The sequence below is a fragment of the Pongo pygmaeus genome, chromosome 13 (assembly GCF_028885625.2).
Source record: "Pongo pygmaeus isolate AG05252 chromosome 13, NHGRI_mPonPyg2-v2.0_pri, whole genome shotgun sequence".
NCBI classification, from domain to species: Eukaryota; Metazoa; Chordata; class Mammalia; order Primates; family Hominidae; genus Pongo; species Pongo pygmaeus.
In genome coordinates this window covers 100,691,021-100,713,007 of record NC_072386.2, presented here as the reverse complement: position 1 = coordinate 100,713,007, position 21,987 = coordinate 100,691,021, and the positions used below count along the sequence as shown (strand labels likewise).

Genomic DNA, 21,987 nt, shown 5'->3' with positions numbered 1-21,987 from the left:
TTGGGACTACAGGCACGAGCCACCAAGCGTGGCTAATTTTTGTATTTCTAGTAGAGACGGGGTTTCACCATGTTGGCCAGGCTAGTCTCAAACTGCTGGCTTCAAGTGATCCACCCACCTCGGCCTCCCAAAGTGCTAGGATTACAGGCAGAAGCCAATGTGCCCCACTAGGATCCCTTTATTTTTCTTGCCCAGTTGCTCTGTTGAGAACTGGTAGCACAACATTGAGTGGAAATAATGAGAGCAGACATCCCTGTATTTTACCTGATCCTAGCATATAAGGAGGATTCTTACCCTACCTTTCTTAGTTATGTGCAGCTCTTGAAGCATTAATGTGGATGGCTCCATCTCCTTTGTAAAGAGGACACCAAGTTCTTTTTACTTGTATGCTTCCCTCAGTGGTTCTCCACGTCTCAGCATTTAAGGTAAGTTTGGTAGATCACCCAATTAACTTGTCTATGTTTAACATCTGTATCTTATTTGAAGGCTGCCATTGCTGTAAAAGGCTTATCAACTTTCGCATGCACTTTCACTTAGTCATGCTTAGAATTTTTGTGGCCCAAGTTAGAGCTCTGCTGAAATGTTTCAACTTATCTTTGTTGCCTTATATATTTTTATGTCTTTATGTATTTTAATGTCTTTACAGATGGTTTTTGTGCCTAGACAGGATTATTCAAAGACCACGTTTTACAGTTTAAATAAACTTTATTGAGGGTATTATTTGTATCCATAATAAAATGTACTTCTTTTTAGTGCATTTTTCCATGAGGTGTAGAAAATGTACAGACCTACGTAATCACCAAAAAGTTTCCCACCAAAAAGTTTCCCGTGCCTTTCTGCAATCCTCCCACCCCAACACCAAGAAACCATCGATTTACTTTCTGTCACTATAGACTTACCTATTCTAGAACTTCCTAGGAATGAGTTCATACAATCTTTAGTGTCTGGCTTCTTCCACTCAGCGGTGCTTTTTATATTTACTCATGTTATTGTGTATATAAGCATTTTGTTCCTTTTTGTTGCTGAGAAGTATTCTATTGTATGGACATATCACATTTATTATTATTTCACCTGTTGGTGAACATTTGGGTTGTTTTTAGTTTAGAGCTATCATGAATACAGCTGCTCCCAACATTCATATGCAAGTCCTTGTATACATGTGTTTTAATTTTTGGAGGGTAAATGCCTAGAAGTGGAATTACTAGGTCATATGGTAAATGTGTGTTTAACTTCATTAAAAACAAAAACAAAAAACAAAACTTGCCAAACTGTTTTTCAAAGTGGGTGTACAATTTTATAATCCTACCAGTGAAGTATGAATTATTTCCGATGAGTCCACAATCTTGCCAGCATGTGGTAGTGTCTGTGTGTGTGTGTGTTTTGTTTTGTTTTAATTTTACCAGCCTAGAGGTCGCATAGTGGTATCTTATTATGGTTTTAATTTGAATTTCGCTGGTGACTACGGATGTTGAGCAATCCATCTGTTTATGTGCTTACTGGTCATTCATATATCTTCTCTTTCTTTTGAGACAGAGTCCCAGGCTGGAGTGCAGTGGCACCATCTCGGCTCACTGCAACCTCCACCTCCTGCATTCAAGCGATTCTCCTGCCTCAGCCTCTTGATATATATCTTCTTTTAAGAAGTATGTGTTCAAATCTATTGCCATGTTTTTACCCGTTATTTGTCTTCCCATTATTGAGCTGTAACAGATCCCTATACATTCTGAATGTAGGTCCTTTGTTAGAAGTATGTATTGAGCATACTTTCTTCCAGTCACAGACTGGGAGAAATTTATTTATTCATTTTCATTTATTTTTAAGCAATGGTTTTCAAAGAGCAGAGATTTTTAGTTTTTATAATTTATTCTATTTATTTTTATTTTCTTTAGATGATTGTGTTACAAGTGGAAGAGATCCAAGTTACCCTGAATTATTAGCAGCGAATCTGTACACATCTACAGCAACTTCGTCCTTGCCTCCTCAGGAGAATTCGACTTCATCTCAGGACTTTATAGGCTTGCCTCTTTCCCATGATTCTTCCCTCAGGGTGGGCTGCCTGCCTGCCTAGTGCCTGCCCCCTTACCCTGGGGAATTGAGCACACACAGTGTGTTTAGGAAGTCATATGCATGCCTATCTGAGACTTTCTTCCCTTTTTCGGGAAGAGCCTGCCTGGAATGTCTTATTTTGCCATTTTGTCACTTAGTGCACATGCCCAGGCAGTTTCTCCTCCCGGGCATCTGGATTCATTTAACACTTTAATGTTAACCGCTGTGGATCACCAGGAAATGGCCTCTCCCTGGCACCCTGGGTAGGCTGCCACATTATCGTTTTTAGAGTGGTGGTGTGATAATTGTCCAACTGTCATCTGACATTCCTAGTGGGTGGGTGGAGAGCCCTCTCCTGCCTCACTCATGCCTATCTAACTACTTATAACAATACTTAATATAAAGTAAAATCCACCCACTAGAGCATACATCCCTTCACAGGGGATGCAAGACTGCTAGCTTCCCCCATTTTTAAAAAATTATTTTTTAATTGACAAGTGAAACTTGTATATATTGATGGTGTACAACATATTTTGATATACGTATACAATGTAGAATGGCTAAATCAAGCTAATTAACATATGCATCACCTCACATATTTGTGTGTGTGTGTGTGTGTGTGTGTGTGTGTTGTGAGAAGCCAAATTTATTAACTTTTTCATTTATAGCTAGTGATTTCTGTGTTCTGCCTAAGAAATATTTGCCTACCTCAAGGTTGCAAAGATTATCTCTAATGTCTTCTTCCAGGAGTTCCTTGGTAAATTTTAAGTAATTTTATGGCATGCTGTAAAGGTCAATTTCCTTTTTCTTTCAAAAAAAAAATTTTTTTTTACTTTCTAAAAATCTGTGGGATTTTGGAAGGAGAAAGAAACTGGATGCAGCAAAGGGAAGCACTTGCCTTACCGCCTGGCCGTGACATACGTGGAACATTGTATGTCATGCAATGATATACACTGAGAGGGGCAAAACTTTCGGTTAAAGCAAAAGAAACATCTGGGAATACAGTGGTGCTTGCTGAATCCAGATGATTCCATGCTACATGGTGAAAGGGCTCAAGGGGGCAGCAAGGGTGACCACTGGACCAAATTAAGGGCTATAAGGAGCAGTGATGTGCAGGGTAGGTTACTCACAGGGGTTATTACATTATCTGAAATTTACATTAAAATACTTGGCAATTGAAGTGTGATATATATTTATGCATAAATTAGTTTTTACAATCTAAAGAGTTAACATTTGATGTGTTGTAATATACAGAACATTAGCATAAGGGATGTCAGATATTTTTCACTGGTGAAATGAGGGGTACTTAATGTATGCAGATGGGCTTGAAAACTGCGCTGATACTTCCCACCCTTCATGGACAGAGTATAAGAATTAGCGAACATTGGATATGACTAGGTGACCTCTTTGAATCTCAATTTCCTTCTCTGTAAAATAGGAAAAATAATGTCTATCTTCTAAGGGATATTGAGAGGAATGATAAGACACACCCAGCTCTAGGCTTGGCATTTAATGATTGTCCCACCCAGGTTAATTTGTTCCTTTTCCTTCTACCACTTTTTTTACTGTAGTACTTCGAGCTCCTGATTTTATGTCACTTACCACATTCTCTTTTGAGTCTCCATCTCAACTGTCTTGCTAGACACAGTCTTGAAGCTTAACTAATGCTGGCCTCCCTCTGAAGGTCCCATGGCAAAGCTCATCAAATCTTAGTGTACCCAATCACCTGAGATGCTTTTCAAAAATGCAGATTACAAAGACTTACCTCAAAAGACTGATTCTGTATGTCTGTCTGTGTGGTCCAGGAACGTGCAGTATCATCGAGCACCTTTGGCTATGATGAATTAGGTGGTCAAGAACCACTCAGAGACACCTGGGATGTGAGAAAAACTTGTTTCAGAAATCCTACAATTGCATTTTCTTCAAATTCGAGTTGAGACCCAAACAAAGACAGCTGACCCAGTTCTCCAGTCCCATGTGGAGGCTGGACTCAGCTGGCCCAGGCCTGAAGCAGGCCCATCACGCTTGTTACATGTTTCCACCCTTCTGGGTGACATAAAAACATCATTTTTGCTGGTCCGGCAGCAATCTCCCCTTTTTCTGGTAACCCCCTGGATTTTCCCTACTCTTAGCCCAAAGCTTCAGGCAAGGCTAATAATCCCTTACCGCGCCATGAAAGTGAAAGTCAGCCTCTCAGACATTTACAAGAACAAGGAAGAGGAACACTCTTCCTGTAGAGATACTAAACTAGTAAGAACCTAAGTCTGGAGCTGCCTATTCCACTCTTACATAGAGTGCCTACTTGTGAATGAAACTAAGAGAGATGGTGCCCTGTGACATCATTAGGCCCCTGGGGTTCTTGCTAATCTGAGTTACTAATTCTCTTTTTGCTTTACATCAGTTTGAGCTAGAATTTCTCCTTGCAACTGAAAATTCTGACTAGTACACAGAGCCTCCACATTTCTCTGCACAAATGAACCCTTCCTCTCTGGGCAGTCCCAAATAATTCCCCTGTACCTCAGTCTCCTCAAAGAACATCACCTCCTTGCCACAACTGCAGGGAACCTGCTCCTTGGGACCAGGTCCAGCCCACTTTTCTTTCTTCCTTGCAGGGAAAAAAAGGCCTTTTCCTTTGAGGCTTATGTTACAGAGCTCACTGTTCATTACTATTGTCTTCATTACTTAATTCATTTAAGACTGACACCTGTTTTATAGTCGCTCCTTCCACCCTAGCTCTGCCATCATTCCAGATGGATCTCATCATTCATTTAACAGCCTATAATCATAGTTCATGTAGCATTCACTACACACCAGGCACGGTTCTAAGCATTTTACATATATTTTAGTTAACTCAACCCTTATAATAGCACAAGCTATTATTATGCCCACTTCTCAGATAAGGAAACTGAGGCACAAAAAGGCTATTTAGACTTGCCTAGAGTTACCTAGTCATGAAGTGGTAGAGTAGGGATGAGGACAAGGGAGTCAAATTGCAGCGTCCAGACTGGCCTCCCAGTTCCTTATAACTGTACCATCCTCCACATCTACTCTGCATTGGTTCTGTGGAGGTGGGAGAGAGGGAGTACCTCCTTCACTGAGTCACTGGACATTTGGAAGGTCTTTGGAGAGAAGTCAGCTGAGGATGGCCTGCATTGCCCCTTCCTGGAACTCAATGATTTGTTGTTATCACCCATGCAAATTCACCAACAAACAGATAAAAGTCAGGAAGCTGGGATGCAGCTGAACTGAAAACCCAGCAGCAGAAAAGCAGGTTATAGATTCTGCTCTGGGTGCTCCGTACAGCTCCTCCCTCTCTTTGGGAACATTGCTGCATTCAGGGCAGTCTGTCTTCCCTCCCTATGGGCTGTCTTTCGAATGTATCCCTTGCCTATATCCATAGTCATGCTCCGTGCTCCTCAGCCCCCTCGAAACTTTGCACAATAGATTCAAAACCTCTGGTTTCCTCCCTTCCTCTGTCTGAAAGAGTGAAAGAAGGAAGCCAGGGGTTTTAGGGGGCAGCCAGGCAGCAGTATCACCACCCCTAGGCAATCACACCTAGTTGCAGCTTCATCGGGAACAGCTCAGCTCTGAAAATACAGACCTGGGACTCTCCCTCCCAGCCTTCTGGCTCTCGTTCCTGTGAGCAGCTTTTCAACCTCCACTTCCAGCCGCTGACAGGCCCTCCTGGCTCCACAAGGCCAGCTAACATACCCACCTTCCACAATCCCCAGCCCTGCCAGACGTAACCTGCAACAGGCATTCCTGGATCAATGCAAACTCCGACTTCTGTTCCAGGAGTCTGCCTCTGTTAGAAGAATCTCACACAAATGTGCGTGCTGTGCTATTGTAAATGCTGTATAAGGTGGCCAGGCCCAATCAGTCCCTGCAAGACACCGAATAGTAAGAACTATCTATGGAGTGTTTACTATGTGCCAAGCACGGTCCTTTGCAAGCACTATTAACCCTCAAAATACCACCACCGTGAGATTGAGACCATCATGATTCCCGTTCTACAGAAGGAAACACTGAGACTTTAGGAGGTCAGGACCTTTCCAGGGTCACAACTGCGTAACTAAGTTGCAGAGCTCAACCCGGTGGCACTTCCATCTCACACGCAGCTGTCTGATGGTCAAGAGCTCAACCAGTCCCCCAGTCGTTTCTACCGCACTAAACCGCTGTGTCAAGCTGGAGCAGCGGGCTCAGCAGTGAAAATGAAAGAACAGAAGGAGGTTACAGAGAAGAGAACGGTCACGGTAAATTCCGGAGAGGAGGCAAGGACGTACACACCGAGATACTTCCCGGTCATCGTTACTCAGCACTTTGTGGGGTTCACGGGGCTGGGCAGGCCCCGGCGTGGCGGGCCTTTCCGAGGAATCCAGCCCTGCCTGGGCGGTCCCAGGACTGTCCCCATCTCGATCGTGGGCGTGTTCGATTCAGGCCCGGCGGACGCATCCCCAGGTGACCCGGGAGGGACCCTGTGTCTCTGGGGGTGACTGTCCGTCTCCCCGCCTCCCACCGTCACGCATAGAGCTGACCCCCACTTCCAGCTGGTGTGCGAGCTGGGCTTGGGGGCGCAGGAGCGGAGGCCCTGGAACTCCGCCCCACGCTTGCGCCAGCCCCGCCCCGATCCCGCCTCGCAGGCTCCAGGGGCGGGGCGTGGCCGGGGCGCAGCGACGGGCGCGGAGGTCCGGGCGGGCGCGCGCGCCCCCGCCACACGCACGCCGGGCGTGCCAGTTTATAAAGGGAGAGAGCAAGCAGCGAGTCTTGAAGCTCTGTCTGGTGCTTTGGATCCGTTTCCATCGATCCTTACAGCCGCTCGTCAGACTCCAGCAGCCAAGATGGTGAAGCAGATCGAGAGCAAGGTACGCGCTCCCGGGGAAGGCCAGGGCGCCGGCGCCGCGCGCGGCCTCTGTAACTGGGGAAGGCGGTGGCGGGAGGTGCGGAGGCCGCCCCTCTGCATCGCCAGGGGAAAGGGACGCGGCGTCTCGGCCTGGGACTGAGGGAAGCAGCGGCCTGGGCGCGCCCGAGGCGGTGGAGCCTGCCCTGGGGGAAGGGAGGAGAGGGACGAGGGTCCCCTGGAGGGCGGAGTGGTGGTGCCCAGCGTTTCTCGCACCCTGTTCCCCGGGGGATTGCACGCACGCGGGGAGCGCCCGGGGGATGTGAGAGCGCAGACAGCGTGAGGGGTCCCCACGCTGCGCCTCCTGCACCCTCCCGTCCGGGCAGCCCCGACTGGAGGAAGATGAGGGAATGGAAGGGGTCCGCCCTTGGCCCCCCTTCTGTATCCAGATTCAGGCCCCAGGCAAGGATAGGGAGGGCCCTTGCAGAAGGCACGGGTCGCTGGCCGCCGCTGCCTTTCCGTATGTGAAGTGATCCACCCGCAGCGGGGGTAGTGATCTCCCTTGGGAGCGGGTCTAGGCCGGAGACCCCCGGCTGCCTCCACCCATGCCCGGCCCCAAAGGTGACGCGTGCTGTATCCGCACTAAGGGGGCGGATTGCGGCTGGAGACCCCCTGGCACGTGCAGGTCTGTCCAGGAGGCCCGAGGGCCCCAGGTGACCGCGAGGAAGTGAGGTCCGGGCCGCGCCCACGGGACTCCTGTGGCGCAGCGCGCGTTTCCGGCAGCAGTGGCTTTGGAATGACTCAGTCCCCAAGGTTGAGCCCGGGGGCCTCGGCTGCCCTGCCCGTCCATGATTCACCCTCAGTCGGTAGGTTTTGCTGGAGCCAGGGTTCCTCCTGGGAGCAGCCGCGCCCTGCTGCCTGCTCGCCGACCTATCGGTACCCCGATCGTTGTTTTGTCCTCTTAAAAATGCCCAAGGCAAAACAGCCTTCCCATGTTTGAAAGTTATTGCAAGCCTAAAACCTTCTAGACTGGGAAACCCAGAGCCTAACGCGCAGTGTCTAGTCTAATGTAGCCACTCCAGAAATACTTGTTAAATGCAGCGTCAGAAAAGTGAGTGGAGGAAATTGATACTGTTCGAACGGTAGAAGACCCCTCGCCAGCGCCTACCCTGCGATTACTCCTCCCCACCTGCGGGAAGCAGAGGAGGGCGGGTCCTCGCCCACCTCGGGTGCCCTGACCTGTTTGGTGCCGGGTGGGCTTCGGAAACAGAAGTGTGTCTGCAGTGTGTCCCCGATCCTTTTGTTCCTTTGATTATTATTGACTCTCAGTATTTTTTTCTCATATGTTGATTGCCACTGTCATCTTCTATCTTCCTCTCAATCAGTTTTTTCTTAGTGGGATTCTCATTTTAGCAGCCCTCATGTGTTGAAAAGATCCTTAGTAGTGAATTGTCTTTCATATACTTTTTTCCAAGCACCTATTGTGCGACAAATTATTAGTCCATTCCTGGGGAAGGGAGTGGGGCTGGGATTCTGTTTTCCCGGGTCTGGCAACCTCAGTATAACCCAACTGCTAAGAACCCCCTCCACTGAGCCAGAAGACCTTTGAGTGGTCTATGTTAGTTGTCACAAAAAACAGACACTACAAACAAAGTTGATTAGGATTTCTGGAGCACACAGTTTAGTCCTCCCAGTTGTCAGAGCATGGTGGCACCTTCCTCCTCTACCAGTGACAAAGGTGTACAAGGGTGACAGGAACTTTTAAAAAAGCACTACAGCCTGGGGCCCAAAGGCCCTGATAATCAATTAATCCTCAAAATAACAATCCAAAGTCATTGATCGAAAGTTACACTAATTTGATTGTTATTTGTTCGTTAGTTTGTTTTTTGAGATGGAGTTTTGCCCTTGTTGCCCTGGCTGGAGTGCAGTGGCGCGATCTCGGCCCACTGCAACCTCCACCTCTCGAGTTCAAGCGATCCTCCTGCCTCAGCCTCCTACATGGCTGGGATTACAGGCATGCGCTGCCACGCCCAGTAATTTTGTATTTTTAGTAGAGATGGGGTTTCACCATGTTGGTCAGGTTTGTCTCGAACTCCTGACTTCAGGTGATCCACCAACCTCAGCCTCCCAAAGTGCTAGGATTACAGGCGTGAGCTGCCACGCCCAGCGTGTTATTCGTAAATGTTGAATACATGTTACATTTTCATCCTGATGGGCTAAATTGGCACCATTCGCCATTCAGAACAATTCTGTTTCTGAGGCACTCTGTTGGTGCTTTAGGGCCAACTGGGATCTATTTCAGAGAGGAATGGAATTTCCAATTGATTGTAAATGTGATGAGGAAGAAATAAACACTTCTTTAAAAAAAATGACACCTACCATTTATTGAACTCCCATCTACAGGGCATTTGGCTAAGTACTTCAGAAACCACTCACGATTATTACCCTCAGAGTAGGTATGTTTAGGCAACGAGATCTTAGACTCTTGCTGCTATTTACCCCAACTACATTGTTTTGCTTCCCCCAGATTATTGGTGTCAGTGATGGAGACATTTATTAATCCTGTTAGTTTCTGGGAGCTAGAAATTGTGATTCTTCTTAGTAATACAATCTTGAATAATTTTCAAGCTGATACCCGTTTAGAAGTATCAGAAGAGAATTTGTATATGAAGCCTGCACATACGTGGGGTGTAACTCATGTTCAGTTAGGCTAAAAGTTATTGTTGCATGCCTCTTTTCAGAATTTTAGGTACTTGTGCTTAAATTTGATTCAGAACTGTTTTGGAAAAGCCTTGAGTATGTTTGAAATACCTTCCCTCTTGAAAGTAATCTCGAGTTTTTAATGAGGGTCAATCATGTTAAAAAAACAAAAATGTCTATTCAACCAGACATTGGCATTTCTTGACCTTTTTTCCTGTCTTACCTGGATCTTGCAATAAAGGATGCCTGGTTTAACTTTCTTGAAAATCACATTAGGGAAGGCTTTGAATGAAATTGATCTGAAACAATCAGTGATGATTTGGAAAAACAATTGCTATACTTCTATGTACCCTGCTGCAGCTCTCCCCATGTCTCCACCTCTAGAGGTGGGGTTCAGGGATTTGCATAACTAAAAAATTTATGAAAGTGTTGTCCCACCTTTCTCAGGAACACCATTTGTGAATTATTTTCCCAAAAACATGAGGTAGAAATTAGAAATCTAGAGAAGTAACTATTACTACGTGAGGTCATATTAGTGTTTTCTTGTTGGGTTTTTTTGTTTATTTGGTTTTTTATTTATTTGATTTCTTTCTTTATGAGACCTCTTGTGGCGGCGGGGGGCAGGGAATGTTCATTTTTTATTAAACCTATTTGACCAGCATTGTTTCCTTGAAGAAAACCTAGATTTCAGATATAGATATTTATGTTTTGATTTATCTTAATTGCTCTGGTTTGGTTTTTGGGTTTGGTCAGCACTAACATACTAATGTGGTTAAAATGAGTCCTTTGTTTTGGGAGGCCAAGGCGGGTGGATCACTTCAGGTCAGGAGTTCAAGACCAGCCTGGTCAACATGGCGAAACCCTGTCTCTACTAAAAATACAAAAATTAGCTGGGCCTGGTGGCAGAGGCTTGTAATCCCAGCTACTCGGGAGGCTGAGGCAAGAGAATCACTTGAACCCCGGAGGCAAAGGTTGCAGTGAGCCGGGATCAGGCCTTTGCACTCCAGCCTGGACAACAAGTGAAACTCCGTCTCAAAAACAAAACAAAACAAAAATGAGTCCTTGGTAACTAGAATATTCGGTTCCCAGGGTTACAGTATCTAGATAGTAAATAATTCAGGGAAGTTAGTGGTAAGAGATTTCTTGATCATTTCTACTGAGAATTTAACAAGCATTCCTTATGAAAAATAATATCTAAGAAAAATTTCCTTCATGAGGAACGAAAACTTTCATTTAATGAATGATGAGGATGTAGTTTTAAAATAAAGGGCAAAAATCAAAGGTTGGTAAACACGTGATGTCAACTCTGGAAACCCCATTATGCTTATGTCAACAGTGATGTCTGAGTGTTGAGGTTTGGGGAAGGTAAGTTTCCTGGACTATTCAAAAAATTTTAGATTTTCGTATGGTCTACCATAGACAAATGAGTTTAATCAAGTCATAGCTTTTTTTTTTTTTTTTTTTGAGACGGAGTCTCCCTCTATTGCCCAGGATGGAGTGCAGTGGCACAATCTTGGCTCACTGCAACCTCCACCTCCTGAGTTCAAGCTATTCTCCTACCTCAGCCTCCTGAGTGGCTGGGACTACAGGCGTATGCCACCACGCCCAGCTGGTTTTTTGTTTGTTTGTTTGTTTTTGTATTTTTAGTAGAGACAACGTTTCACCATATTGGCTAGGGTGGTCTCGAACTCCTGACCTAGTGATCCGCCCACCTCGGCCTCCCAAAGTGCTGAGATTACAGGCGTGAGCCACCATGCCCGGCCAACTTTTATTTTTAAGTAACTTGTGATGTTTCAATTGCAAAATCCTATGCCTTTGTGACTTCCAGTGACCCCTTTCATAATCCGTGTTTAGTGAATATCTACCATATACCTAACCTTGACATGGAAACACTTTTAATACAAATGTCTATTTTTATTTTCCTTTTGTTTGGTGTAGAGAGAAAATAGCCAGTTCAGAATATTTTATAAAATAGTCATGAGGACATGAATGTCGGTATACTCTACACATTATATCTTGTTTCATCTTATCAAGCAACACTACCAACAATGTATAGAATTTCTTCAAACTGAGTGTTTTATTTGCCTTGTTCGGGGATTTTTTTTTGGGGGGGGGGGGTGGGCACTAAAAAGGTAGGTCCTGAAAGGGGGACCTCCAGAATGTGCTTTGTGTCATTGTGTCGAGTCTTTTGAAGTTTTAATATTTAACTATTTATTTAATATAAGCTTTTCTTTTGCTGTTAGACTGCTTTTCAGGAAGCCTTGGACGCTGCAGGTGATAAACTTGTAGTAGTTGACTTCTCAGCCACGTGGTGTGGACCTTGCAAAATGATCAAGCCTTTCTTTCATGTGAGTATTAAACAATGTCTACTTTGTAAGAGATTTGTGTTTTTTGGGTTGGTGGTCACAACGGTAGGAAAGAAAGACAGTTAAAGGATTTTGGTTTCGGTGGGGGGGGGGTTTCTTTGGCTGGATCTTTGGTCTAAAAGTAGTAGTATAACAAATAATTTAGGTTTGATACATGTAGCCCATTGAAAACAAATTTTTGAAGTTAATTTTGTCTTAAATAGTTCTTTTTTTCCCCACATTGAAACATGGGCCTTATTTGAAATCCCAGCCTTAGAGTTTGTTATGCCAAACTGTTTTATACTAAGGAAAATTTGATTTAGAGAAAATTTATGTCTCTTAGATCTATATCTCCAAAGATCTAAATTTTTGGATCTTTAATTAGTCTCTACTTTTATTAAGTTTCCATTTAAGAAGCTTGAGTATGTTGATTGCCATTACCTAGTTCTAAATCTTTTCGGATTTTTCATTTTAAATTTTCCAGTCCCTCTCTGAAAAGTATTCCAACGTGATATTCCTTGAAGTAGATGTGGATGACTGTCAGGTACGTAGCTGGAAATATGAGATACTGCTGAACTTTTCACATTGGCCTTTTTCTCTGAATTGCACAGTGCTTTTTTCCATAAATATGTCAAATAATTCTAGAACTGTAATCCTGTCTAAAAAGTTCTATCTCAGAAGAGCAGGCAAGTTAGGAGCTTAATCCTAGCTATCAGGAGCTGTATATCACATACTAAAGTAAACAAAAATAAATGAGTGAAACTTCTGAATCTTATCGGCCACCCACCTTTCTAAAATCCTACATTCTACCTTACACTCTGAGATGCGCAATAAATAGAGATTGAATTTAGCTATGATCATTACATCCATAGGCTCGATGGAGTCACCAAATTATGAGACCGCTTGTAGGGCTCTTTGTGAACTTGCAGTAGCATGAGAACCTGCGTTTGCAAGCCTATTCTAGTCTTGGTTGATTTTAGTCAATTAGAAACCACAAATGTTTTAACAAATAAACACCAAGCTACCTGAGAGAATAATTTGGAAGAAATTCCAGGGTTGGTTTTATTTAACAAATACTTGTTTTGCACTAGGTATATACCAGGCACTTTTCTGGGTAGTTTTTAAGTATCAGTTCATTTAATCCTGAGTGCTGGTATCATCATCCCTATTTTATAGATGAGAAAACTGAAACACAGGTTGTTCGTGAAGTTTCAGTGAGTATGTGGCTGAGCTAGGATTTAAAATGAAGTGGTCTGGCTTCCCAGCCCTTGACCTTAAGCACTACCCATTAGAGGATGTTCTGTCTTATGGTGGGTGTAGATCCGGTGCTTAGCACATGACCACAGACCTAGGAGAGCCTGTTGAGGCGGTATCACTTCTGGACTCTTTACAGATACGTGAGCATTTTCACTTTGCCCCAGTGGAGAAGGAAAGGCGATGGGGGAGGGGTGCAGTGTGGCAACAGAGGCGCTGGACCTGGCTTCCAGTCCTGGCTCACTGGCGTCTGCTTAGGCCAGTCACTCCTCTTCCTTGAGCCTTAAGACCTGCCCCAGCAACCTCCCAAGGTTGCTTATTCATTGAGCAAACATGGAATATCCAATAAAGGCTGAAGGGTCACTTAAAACAGGCATATGGCAGTGCTCTCTAAACATGGGAGGGTGCAACAACCCCAGATTGCGTATTCTTAGCTGGTTTTTGACTCTGTGCCTTGGGCAACCCCTGCCTTGGCTTGTGCTGTCTTCTCCATCTGGCCTGTCCTTTCCTTTCCTACCTGACTAACTCCTTGTCATGAGCTTCACCCCTTCTCCACTTACCGCCTTGTGTGCCCTAAGTACTCAGTAAATCTTGGCAATTATAATGATCTTTATGTCTGTCCTTTACCATTAGTCTCAGTAGATTCCTAGGATCAGGGACCCTGTCTTAATTCACCTTGGTTGCCCTTCACCTAGCACACCTGCCTTGCATGTAGTATAGGTGTGGAATGAATGAATGATGACTGTGATATGGTTGTTAAGTTACTGTTCTAGATGTGTCCCAGAGTTTTTTTTTTTTTAGAAAGAGCGTAATTGCACTTTTGTGAAAAATCCTTATTCCTTGTTTTAATCAAACTTAAGTCTCATTTCTTCTATTAAGGTCAATTTAGCTAGGGGAAAATTGCACCTGGAATAGAGAAATTCTAACTGCCACTGATCCTATCAGATAGCAACTTGATTTTTTTTTTTTTTTTTTGAGACGGAGTTCTCTCTGTCACCTGGGCTGGAGTGCAGTGGCATGATCTCGGCTCACTGCAACCTCTGCCTCCCGGGTTTAAGCAAGTCTCTGTCTCAGCCTCCTGGGTAGCTGGGATTACAGGCATGCACCACCATGCCTGGCTAATTTTGTATTTATACAAAATTAAAACCCCAGTAGAGACGGGGTTTCACCATGTTGGTCAGGCTGGTCTCGAACTCCTGACTTCAGGTGATCCACCTGCCTCGGCCTCCCAAAGTGCTGGGATTATCCACCACGCCCGGCCTTGATTTTTATTTGAAAGTAATAATAGGTGCCAGATGCCATGATAAGCCCTTTGCATGCACTATGTCATTTAATCCTCACAATAACTATAAGAATATTTTTTATTAGCACCCTCATTAAACAGGTAATGGGACTGCAGCACAGAAGGTGAAGTCAGTCTCTTGAGGTAGAGCAATGCACCATACTGTACTGAGGACAGGTGTTCTTACTGCCTTTGGGAAGTACAGTCATGCATCACTTAATGATGAGGATACTTTCTGAGAAATGTTAGGCAATTTTGTTGTGCACACATAGAGTGTACTTACACAACCTAGATGGCATAGCATCCTCTACACCTAGGCTATGTGGTAAAGCCTGTTGCTCCTAGGCCACAAACAGGTAAGGCATGTTACTGTACTGAATACTGTAGGCAGTTATAACACAACAGTAAGTATTTGTGTATCTAAACATAGAAAAGGTACGGTGAAAACATGATATAAAAGATTAAAAAATGGTATGCCTGTATAAGGTACTTGCCATAAACGGGACTTGCAGGACTGAGAGGTGCTCTGGGCGAGTCAGTGAGTGTGGTGAGTGAATGTGAAGGCCTAGAACCTGTAGACATTATAAACGCTGCATGCTTACGAAATTTTATTTTTAAAATTTCTTTTTTCAGCAATAAATTTATTGTAACTTTTTTACTTTATAATTTTTTTATTTTTTAACTCTTGTAATAACACTTAGCTTAAAACACGAATGCATTGTACAGCTCTACGAAAATATTTTCTTTATATCCTTAGTCTATAAGCTTTTTTAAAAAAGACTTTTTAAACTTTTTGTTACAAACTAAGATTCAAACACATACATTAGCCTAGACCAACACAGGGTCAGGATCATCAGTATCACTGTCTCCCATCCCCACATCTTGTCTCACAGAAAGGTCTTCAAGGACAGTAACATGCGTGGACCTTTCATCTCCTATGATAACAGTGCCTTCTCCTGGAATGCTTCCTGAAGGACCTGCCTGAGCCTGTTTTATAGTAACTGTCTTTTTTAAAAAATAAGTAGGAGTACACTCTAAATTAATGATGAAAGTATAGTAAATACAAAAACCAGTAACCTAGGTGTTTATTATCAAGTAGTATATACTGTCCATAATTGTAGTGATATGCTTTTTTAAGTGAAAGCAAGTTTATTAAGAAAGTAAAGGAACAAAAGAATGGATACTCCACAGGTAAAGCAGTCTGTAGCGGTATACTTTGTATGTAATTGCAGCGCAGATTTGTTTGCACCAGCTAATGCGATGGGCTATGGCATTAACCCATCACTAGGTGAGAGGAATTTTTCAACTTCATTATAATCTTATGGGACCACCACATATATGCAGTCTGTCGTCGACCTAAATGTTATATGGCGCACTATAGGTGTGCAAAGCACTCGAGGACTTCTGTATGACAGAGCTCCTCCTTCGTGTCTGCTTGGTGCACCCTCATCACCCTGAACGTATCTTTTTTTTTTTTTTTTGAGACAGTCTCACTCTGTCGCCCAGGCTGGAGTGCAGTGGTACCATCTCTGCTCACTGCAACCTCCACCTCCCAGGTTCAAGCGATTCTCCTGCCTCAGCCTCCTGAGTAGCTGGGACTACAGGCATCCGCCACCACACCAGGCTAAATTTCATATTTTTAGTAGAGACAGGGTTTTGCCATATTGGCCAGGCTGGTCTCGAACTCCTCACCTCAGGTGAACCACTCGTCTTGGCCTCCCAAAGTGCTGGGATTACAGGCATGAGCTACCGTGCCTGGCCTGAAAGTGTCTTTTAAAACCTTGAAGTGACCCTCTGACAAACTGAGGAACTTTAACTTTGCCTCCATAGATTCATAGAAAAGTATGAGTAGTAGCCCTTTTGAAAATGATAAACCAACCTTATTTCTCTGACAGCCAACAGGGTTATGATACTTATTTTATAAATGGTAACCTCCCTCTGACCCTTACTTGGAGTGAGTTTTCAATAGTATGCATTCAATAAACATTCGCCATTTTTATTCCAGCCATTACTGTCCTTGTGCCTCTTACTGGAACCTGTACTTTCATGTTCAGCAGGTGTCCAGCGTTAAAAGAAAAAGTAAAGATTACCTAGAAAGAACTCCTCAACAGTAGTGCCACCCACCATCCTAGAGGTCGTCATAGTGTTTGTAGCTGGCCTTTCTTCCCCTTGAGAATTCTCCATTGGTTTCCATGATTTGGTTATCAACAGTCCTGCCTGCTCGCTTGCTGTCTTGTATAGCTTTTGCTGCTTAGGTGCTGAGTGGTTCTATATTCTTTCCCAGTCCTCTTTTGAGTGCCTGGCTGACATTTTCAATCCCTGTTGGGCTCCAAACCAAACCAGTTTCGTGGTATTGTCCTCCAAACCTTGCCCTCTTATAGCATGAACAATGTGTTGAGCATGGGGTATTATAAGAGTTCTCATTTAGCATTCTACAGTTGAGGAATGTCTGTTACTTCAATTACCTTTGAGCTGTAGAAAAATCTTTAGCTGTGGTAACAGCCACTTCTAGGAGAGGAGAAAATACGGATCAACTAGCCCAATTTGCAATGTTCAGAATTTGTCAATTTTCTTAGGATGGCTTTCAAAGGTTAGAGCATCAGAGTCACCTGAAGCCCGACTTCAACTGTAATGGTTTAAGATGGGGGTTGATGGGGAAACTTGTAGTATCCCTCAGGTGATTCTGATACTGCAACAAGGTTTGAGAATCCACAAAGTCTTTTTATTTTTCCTCCCGAAATAGTCTCATTCTGTCGCCCAGGCTGGAATACAGTGGCATGATCTCAGCTCACTGCAACCTCCGCCTCCCAGGTTCAAGCAATTGTCCTGTCTCAGCCTCCTGAGTAGCTGGGATGACAGACGTGTACCACCATGCCTGGCTAATTTTTGTATTTTTAGTAGAGATGGGGTTTCTCCATGTTAGCCAGGCTAGTCTCGAACTCCTGACCTCAGGTAACCCACCGGCCTTGGCCTCACAAATCAATTTTTAATTAAAAATAAGCAGGACGCTGGGCGTGGTGGCTCAGACCTGTAATCCCAGCACTTTGGGAGCCCGAGGAAGGCGGATCACTTGAGCTCATGAGTTTGAGACCAGACCAGCCTGGGCAACATGGAAAGACCTTGTCTCCACAAAAAAAAAAAAAAAATATATATATATATATATGTGTATATATATATGCACAAAAAAAATTAGCCAGGTGTGGTGACGTGTGCCTGTAGTCCCAGCTACTGGGGAGGCTGAGGAGGGAGGATGGCTTGAGTCCGGGAAGTGGAGGTTGCAGTGAGCTGAGACTGTGCTCCTGCATTCCATCCAGCCTGGGTGACAGAGCCAGACCCTGTCTCAAAAATAATAATAATCAGTAAACCCAGGGTGGAGTTATTCCTTTAGATTACTATTATTTTGTTCTTGAACAATTGTTTTTTATTTTTTTAGACTTTAGCCTTTATATATAATCATTCTGTGTACTCTGCCTTCATAATAAAACTGGAAAAATTATGAGCAGGAAATAAGAGGTACTAGTTCTGAGGAATAGTTAAGATTATAATACTGAGTCCAATTGTAGCAGAATTTTTTGTTTCTTCTTTGTATGATACTTAAAATAGTTGAGAATTTGATTGGATTAAACAGCATATTGGATCACTGGAGTAATCTGATGCTAGTAACATTCTGAATATTCTGCCTGTTAATGTGCCCGTCAAAGGAAGTAAATATTAATAAAACTTCTTCATTGAGAATGTAACCGGTTTGGCTTTTGTACTGCCGTTATATTCATTATATTAATTTTCATATGCTGAAAAATGTCCTCATATGGAAATGTGGGGTACATGACAGGGAAAAGATTCTGGTTTTGGATTACTTCTGTCAAAGCTCAGTACTCACAGTCTTGTATTTAATCCTCTCCCCTTGCTACTTTCCCTACCAGGATGTTGCTTCAGAGTGTGAAGTCAAATGCATGCCAACATTCCAGTTTTTTAAGAAGGGACAAAAGGTACGTACATCTGACGTTTAAAACTCTAACTGGGCAAAAGGAAACCCAGTATAAGTGAATAAATCACTGGAGTGATGTTCCCTTTAAAGATTGAGGCATATCACCAAGTTCTGCTTTTAAGAATTTTTAAATATGCCAAAATTCATTGGCTTAAGTACATAATGTGACATCTACTTGAAAATCAATCTTTCCTAGAACTGTCCTATTTATATCATAAAGCACATAGAATTTCTTAGACTTGGGCAGTTCATTTGTTGTTAAGTATTGTGTAAAAGAAAATTTGTACTTGAGCCTTTTGACTTTTCTCTGATATTTTTTCTTTGTTTATAACTTAAATGAACTGTATGTTATTCAGGGAAGTTTATTTTAAATAAAATTATACCTCTTCTTCCCTCCACCCCTATTCTTCCTTAATTCTATGCTGATATGTTATGTATAAAACAGTGCTACAGTGCTACATCTAATGTCAATTCAATATTCTCTTAACAGGTGGGTGAATTTTCTGGAGCCAATAAGGAAAAGCTTGAAGCCACCATTAATGAATTAGTCTAATCATGTTTTCTGAAAACATAACCAGCCATTGGCTATTTAAAACTTGTAATTTTTTTAATTTACAAAAATATAAAATATGAAGACATAAACCCAGTTGCCATCTGCGTGACAATAAAACATTAATTCTAACACTTTTTAAAACCGTCTGGTGTCTGAATAGCTTTCAAAATAAATGCGAAATGGTCATTTAATGTATTTTCCTATATTCTTAATCACTTTTTATAACCTTGTAGGCCACCGATTATTTTAAGATTTTAAAAATTATTATTGCTACCTTAATGTATTGCTACAAAAATCTCTTGTTGGGGGCAATGCAGGCAATAAAGTAGTATGTTGTTATTTGTTATCTTTTGACAGAGAAAATAGCATTCTCTGTTTTAGCAGGTGAATCCTCTATGCTCTCCAAAAGATCAGCATGACCAAAATTGATGTCCACTCATGAAGGACTTGTTCGTTTTGTTTGTTTGTTTTGCCACGAGGATTGGATCTTGATTCTCCTCGAAGTATCTGAGAAAGTCTAGTTGTATAGGCCAGACATAGGTTCTGTCTTGAGTGGTAAAAGTTGTGGGAAATTATTAGTTATATCATTCAAAGAACATTGTTTCTTGTGTTCTAAGCACAGTAAGGGGTTGGGGGGTTGAATAAATTTTTTGAGTTTACATAATAATGAAGAGCAGAATTATCATATGCCAGGCATCATCTTTCTATTAATTCATTTAATCTTTGTAACAATCCTATTAGATATAGATACTATAATCCCCATTTACCAGTGAGGAAACAAGACAGAGGGTGGTAATTTCCCCAGCATCACAACTAGTCATTGGAGGAGCTGGGATTTGAACCAAAGAAGTCTGGTACCAGAATATGTGCCTTTAACTACTACATTGCCCTCAGTGCAACAATCTGAGTAAGTAGGAAAATGATGGGCCCTTAGTTGAGTTTCTTTCCTCATGTGAAATTAGGATGCCAAACTTAGATGATCTCTCAAAATACTAATGGAATGCCTATTATGTGCCAGGCATCATGCTAGGCTTGGGATAAAGCTGTGACTAAGACACCCTCATCCTCATACAGCTTACATTCTAGAAGCAGAGACAAACTAGTGAATAATAGACTGGTATATTCTACAAGGCAAAACCAAAAACTGGGCGCAGTAATGAGAAGAATAGGGGAACCTGCTGTGCATCAGGTGGTTCCTGGGTTCTTTGAGGTGACTGTAAACAGAGCTGATGGATAAAAAGTACTCCAACCTGCTGAGAGCCAGGGAATCAGCTTTCAAGCAGAGAGAATGACAGACACAAAGGCTTGAGTCAAGAAAGAGCTTGGTACCTTGTAGAATCATCAGAGGAGCATGAAATAAAGCTCGATAGAGTGGCAGGGCTAGGTCAGCCAGGGCATTATTTGATCTAGAGGGGATGAGAAACCATTGAAGGGTAAGTCAGGGTACATGCTTTGATAACAAGAGTTATTTTCGCACCTGTATAGAAAATGGAAACTTAAAAAGTGGAAAACCAGTTAGGCTTGTTTGTTTTTTGAAATGGAGTTTCGCTTGTCACCCAGGCTGGATTGCAATGGCGCGATCTTAGCTCACTGCAACCTCCGCCTCCCAGGATCAAGCCATTCTCCTGCCTCAGCCTCCTGAGTAGCTGGGATTACAGGTACCCACCACCATGCCCAGCTAATTTTTGTATTTTTAGTAGAGATGAGGTTTCACCATGTTGACCAAGATAGTCTCAAACTCCTGACCTCAGGTGATCCACCCACCTCAGCCTCCCAAAGTGTTGAGATTACAGGCGTGAGCCACCACGCCCAGCCCCAGTTAGGCTTTTGCAATTACCTATATCAGAGATAATGATGGGAGGACAGTGGGGAGGTGATAGAGATGGAACGAAGTCTAAGGGCCTGTGAGAGGAAGACCCAGGAGTGAATCTCAGGTTTCTGGCGGAAGCCCTGGGTGGTCGGGGTATGATGTGATGTCATGAGTGAGGTGAGGATGGGAGGGAGAAAGGGGTGGTGGTGAGGGAGTCAGTCTCTGGCCCTTCTGAGTTGGGTGCTTCTGAGGTGCACGTTCCACTGAAGGTGCTGTGCAGGCTGTTGAATACCTAGTTGAGAGCTCCAAGGACAGGTCTGGACTGGGATAGAAATTTGCAAGACATTGTCATGTAGATGGCATTTATAAACAAACATGACATCACCCAGGAAGAGTCCAGAGTGAAGAGGGCTCAAGATAGCCTGAAGGACTCAATATTTGGAGATCAAGTAGAATAGGAACCAACAAAGTAGACTGAAGGGTGGCCAGAGGGGAAAGAAAAACCAGAAGAGGGTTTTATCCTGGAAGAACAGAGGAGAGCATTTCAAAAAGGAAGGAGTATCATTTACCAAATTCCCTTGGAGCTAAGAAAGGTAAGGTTGAGAAAACAAAATGGAGGTTGGTGATTGCAACACAAAATTCCTATGGAGTGATGGGGAAGGAAGCCAAATTGGTGGGAACAGAAATCACACTTCTCATATCTGTCAAGCAATCCGGCCACCTCAGCCTCCCAAAGTGCTGGGATTATAGGCATAAGCCGCTGTGCCTGGCCCAAACTTGTAGTTATAAAATGAATAAGTTCTGGGGAGCTAATGTGCAGCATGGTTACTATAGTTAATAATGCTGTATTGTTTACTTGGAATTTGCTAAGAGTAGGTCTTAAGTGTGCTCACCCCACCCCCAACACACACAGACACAAATGGTAACTGGTGATATGTTAATTAATGTGATTACTATACAGTGCATTCATATTTCAAATAATTACATTGTACACCTTAAATATAAGCAGTTATTGTCAATTACGCCTTAATAAACTAGAAGTTAAAAAAAAAAAAGTATAGATTCAGAGCACAATGGGAGAGATTGGTGTTGGCTCTGTCTTTCCTCCACCATAACCAGTGGGACGAAAGTGAGCACAAGGTTAGAGAGCATTGTCGATTTGGGGATGGGAA

The 21,987-nt window shown here is 43.1% G+C and overlaps 1 protein-coding gene and 1 long non-coding RNA gene across 2 annotated transcripts; one reads left to right on the top strand and one right to left on the bottom strand.

Annotated features, from left to right (window-relative positions):
- Positions 1-1,013: 1,013 nt before the first annotated feature.
- Positions 1,014-6,676, bottom strand: LOC129043724 (uncharacterized). Its single transcript, XR_008504508.2, has 2 exons — positions 6,334-6,676; positions 1,014-3,919 (listed from the first exon to the last, which is right to left on the bottom strand). It is a non-coding gene; the product is annotated as an uncharacterized LOC129043724 (long non-coding RNA).
- A 20-nt stretch (positions 6,677-6,696) lies between these two features.
- On the top strand, positions 6,697-19,146 carry TXN (thioredoxin). The gene is made up of 5 exons (XM_054500617.2): positions 6,697-6,908; positions 11,827-11,931; positions 12,413-12,472; positions 18,388-18,453; positions 18,943-19,146. The coding sequence occupies exons 1-5, from the start codon at positions 6,885-6,887 to the stop codon at positions 19,003-19,005; spliced, it is 318 nt and encodes a 105-aa protein (XP_054356592.1). The 5' UTR covers positions 6,697-6,884; the 3' UTR covers positions 19,006-19,146.
- Positions 19,147-21,987: the final 2,841 nt, after the last annotated feature.